General features: G+C 30.1%; 1 protein-coding gene across 1 annotated transcript in view; it reads left to right on the top strand.

Annotated features, from left to right (window-relative positions):
• Positions 1-204: 204 nt before the first annotated feature.
• LOC106473336 (REST corepressor 3-like) overlaps positions 205-3,718 on the top strand; it is a 20,414-nt gene continuing 16,900 nt past the window's right edge. The window contains exons 1-2 of the mRNA XM_022401789.1: positions 205-515; positions 727-789. Of these exons, the coding sequence (XP_022257497.1) occupies positions 389-515; positions 727-789 (190 nt within the window). The 5' untranslated portion in view covers positions 205-388. The remainder of the gene's footprint in view (positions 516-726; positions 790-3,718) is intronic.

Here is a 3,718-nt window from a genome sequence, read left to right as displayed (position 1 = left end):
TAATTATTTTCATGGAAATAATTTCTGCAAGCTTACCTATTACTCGTTTATATAACTGCCTTAAAAATAATATTCTGTGAAGTAAGAAAAAGTAAGTACACATAAAAGTACAACTATTTTGCTTAAATGATATATCTGATTCAAATTAATAGAAAGTTATCTTTATAAACTTGGTTAAAAGTGGAACTAATTTCTTTGTTGAAAGGATACTACCCGTTCTTTTTCACGCTGTCTTCTATTTGGCCTCAAGTAATGTAAGCAGTTACTCAGAAACTACGGAGGTGAATAACGATACTGGTTTTCGTAGAACGCGAAGAGTACATATAACAACACGGTTGTAGTATATACTTTATTTTTATTTTTTGTTATTTTCAAGTTTGTTTCAAAAATGGTTTTGGCAGAAAGGAATGGTGAAGAGTTAACTACGCGAAATGGTCGTAGATCTCGCGGTGCAAGTCCAGCAAATAATGGCCATTTCTCAGATGAAGACAGCACGACAGATGATTCGGAGCATGGTAATGAATGACAAAGTAGACCAAAATTGCCTTTAACGTAATAATTTAATGTTTAAAATTTTACAGTACAGCTGAAATCCAAGTTGATACTATATTAGATAATTGTATTTTCGCATTTTAAAATGTTAACTTTTGTGTGTTTTATCGATATCGTCATTTATTAGTTTTATAACAAAGGTGCTAAACGTTAGGTATATATTTGCTTTCACAGACTCCGGAATGCGAATTGGGGAAGATTATCAGGCGTGTGTTCCAGAATTTCCAGTTTCTCTTGGTAAATAGATTAGTAGTTTTGAGTTCGACATTTGTGCGTAAACGTAATAAATTACGTTTTAGTTATAGGCCTAACTTATTTATTTATTTTGCGATCAAGAATGCTAAGTTATCGAAAAGTTGCATAAACTGTTAAAAATAAAAGGTTAAGATTAAAAGTGACATACTTATGTCACTACCTACTGTAAATTCATGACGAGAATTTTAGATTTACATGATCTAATATAAGTACAATGTTTCATATATGATAAACTCAATTAGACTACGTTTATCCATTTTAAAAGGATACTACCACATTTATGTATGAGGTTGATAAGAGCTATTTTATGGTGGTACTGGTAGGTTGTAGGACTAGAAGATCTTCACGTATAACGATACAGTGATAGTGATAGAGGAACATAGATACTTAAAATTCATTATTTTCACTTAATACTTCAGTAATAAATTATCGTTTTATTTTTCATTAAAGGAAATTTCGAAATAATTTGCTTTTGTGATTGTAAAAGTACTTTTTGTAAATATTGAACAGAAGTGTTGCCACTTCAGGCTCCTTTTCCTATTAGCCACTTCAGGCTCCAGTTGTGTATCTAATTGTTGTACTTTATTAATATTTTTTATTGGCTTTTATTTTAAAATAAGTTTTAGGAATGCAAGATAGGAGCATAGGCACTGCAGTATCTTTTTTTTTTCTTCTGTTTTTTCACCAATATATCATTGATACAATTTTTAATCCATGTATGTCAAACATTAATTCAAACTAATTTTAGTTTTTACTTAATGTTTCATTTGCCAGCAAAAGTCAAACTTTTTTCCTATGGCTCATTAGTTAAAAAAATTTTTAAAAAGTTTTTTCTTATCAGGAAATTATTAATATGTGAAGCAGAATAAAATTTTAAAATATCTGTATTGTTATTTATCAAAGTTTAGTACTTGTTAATGTAATTTTAAGTATTTTATTATATGTAATTAATAGCATATTTGTAGAAATTAAAGTTTATTTGATATTCTAAATAATTTTATTTATTAATTTGTTTCTAGGTTTTTTATACTAAAGAAGCAGTTTTCTTGCTTAAAACATTCCAAAATAAACTATAGAAATGTTTGTGTGTGGTCTTATAAATATTGTATTTTGCTATTTATACACATATAAATAGCTAAGTGACTGTTTTGGAATGAAAAGCTTTTTTCACGTATTATAAGTGCCACCTTAACACTTCTGTTGTAACATAAGCATTTATACTTTAGTGTCTTTTGATGTAAATGATCATTTGCTGATATTTTCCTTTCAAAATATTTAACCACAGAATTAAGTGTGACAAGCTTTCACTGTTATATTAGTTTTTATTGCAATATTATCTCTTTGTTGATTGTATAGTTTACTGAAATAACATTAAAATGAGATTTGCCATTTTCAAGCCCATTTATTCTGTTTTTCATTAATATTTAGTGTTGGAAATGATTTTATAAACTGTCAGATAGAGGGTAGAGTATAAAAGGAATAAAACTATGGGAATTCACCTCTTTACTGTGTAAAATTGAACTGCAACGACTACAGTCACATGTAGATGGCTTACACTGTGATTGATTGTCATCATTCAACCAATCAGAAAATGCTTTACCAGTATAAAGGCTATAACCATACAGGCAGTCATACTTTGTCCAATAGTAGTAGTAATAGTTTGAATCCTTTTGTGGTTCACAGAACTGAAATACCACATGACAAACTTGTTAAAATTGCAGCAAAACTATGTTTCAGTAGGATCTGTATGCAATGTTAATACAATAAGTAGTTGCATAGATTTTTGGGGTAAGTTCTTTGAAATAAATGATGGTCAAATACAGATCCTACCAATAATGTTATTGTAAATAAAGGCTTAAATGCTACCTTCAGAACAGTTTGATATACACTAAAATGAAGTATTCTTAATAAATGTGTAGCTGCTTGGAAATTGTTGCTGAGAAGAAGTAACCAAACCAAAAGATTGAAATGGGCATTGGACCATAAACAGTGGAATGAACAAAACTGGATATATATTCTCTTTACATATAATTTCAAGTTTTAATTGTTTGGCAACAATCAGTGACTGTTTGATAGTGGAGAGAGAATGGTATCATAGTTAAGGTATATTTGCAGTGAAGCATGGCTGGTAACAGTGCAGGTTTGGAGCTACATCTTAGCCAATAGAGTCAACACAAAATTGGTGGCACCCTGACTGCTGACAAGTACAGGTCAATTCTGATCTGTAATGTCATTCTCTTTTTGAAATGATCCCTTGCAGTTTTAAGTCTTGCAGAGAATGCGAGCTGAGTTTAGACCATTGTGATTTGATGTTTTACTGCATATGGAGGTCAGTACTAATGAGACTGGTTGCAAATTTCAAACAAGCAAATTCTGAAGGGATGACACAAGAATTATCTGTTGTAAATTGGGCAATTGAATTAATTAAAGACACTGATGAAATGAGGAATAAATTTTTAAGTATTCAAGGTAAACATTCCTTATAGAAAACAACAGAAGGATGGCTGAAAGTTAAAGTTTGGCTCACAAAGGGTATAAAGGATAAAATTATAGAAAAGCACAAGTTTAAAAAGCTTAAATTGACTGTTATGACATTGGACTTGGAGAATCATAGAAGATCAAGAGAGAGTTGGTCAAACAAGAAATTAGGAAACCAAAAAGGGCATGTGAAAAAAAAAGGTTGGCTGAAAATGTAAAAATGAACATTAAGGATGTATTTAAATACATAAAGAGTAAGTGTTAGGATGGGTGTTGCTGCTTTACAAAAGGACTTAAATCATTTAGTGAGTTGTGTGAATAAATGGCAGATGGGTTTTAATTATAATAAATGCAAGATAATGCATGTGGGTTATCATAATTTGAATTATAAGTATAATTTGGATGCGAACAACCTTAAGGAAAGGGATCTTTG

The sequence above is a fragment of the Limulus polyphemus genome, unplaced genomic scaffold (genome assembly GCF_000517525.1).
Source record: "Limulus polyphemus unplaced genomic scaffold, Limulus_polyphemus-2.1.2 Scaffold6093, whole genome shotgun sequence".
Classification (NCBI taxonomy): Eukaryota; Metazoa; Arthropoda; class Merostomata; order Xiphosura; family Limulidae; genus Limulus; species Limulus polyphemus.
The sequence above is the reverse complement of the archived record's forward strand: the minus strand, read 5'-3'. Positions and strand labels throughout refer to the sequence as shown.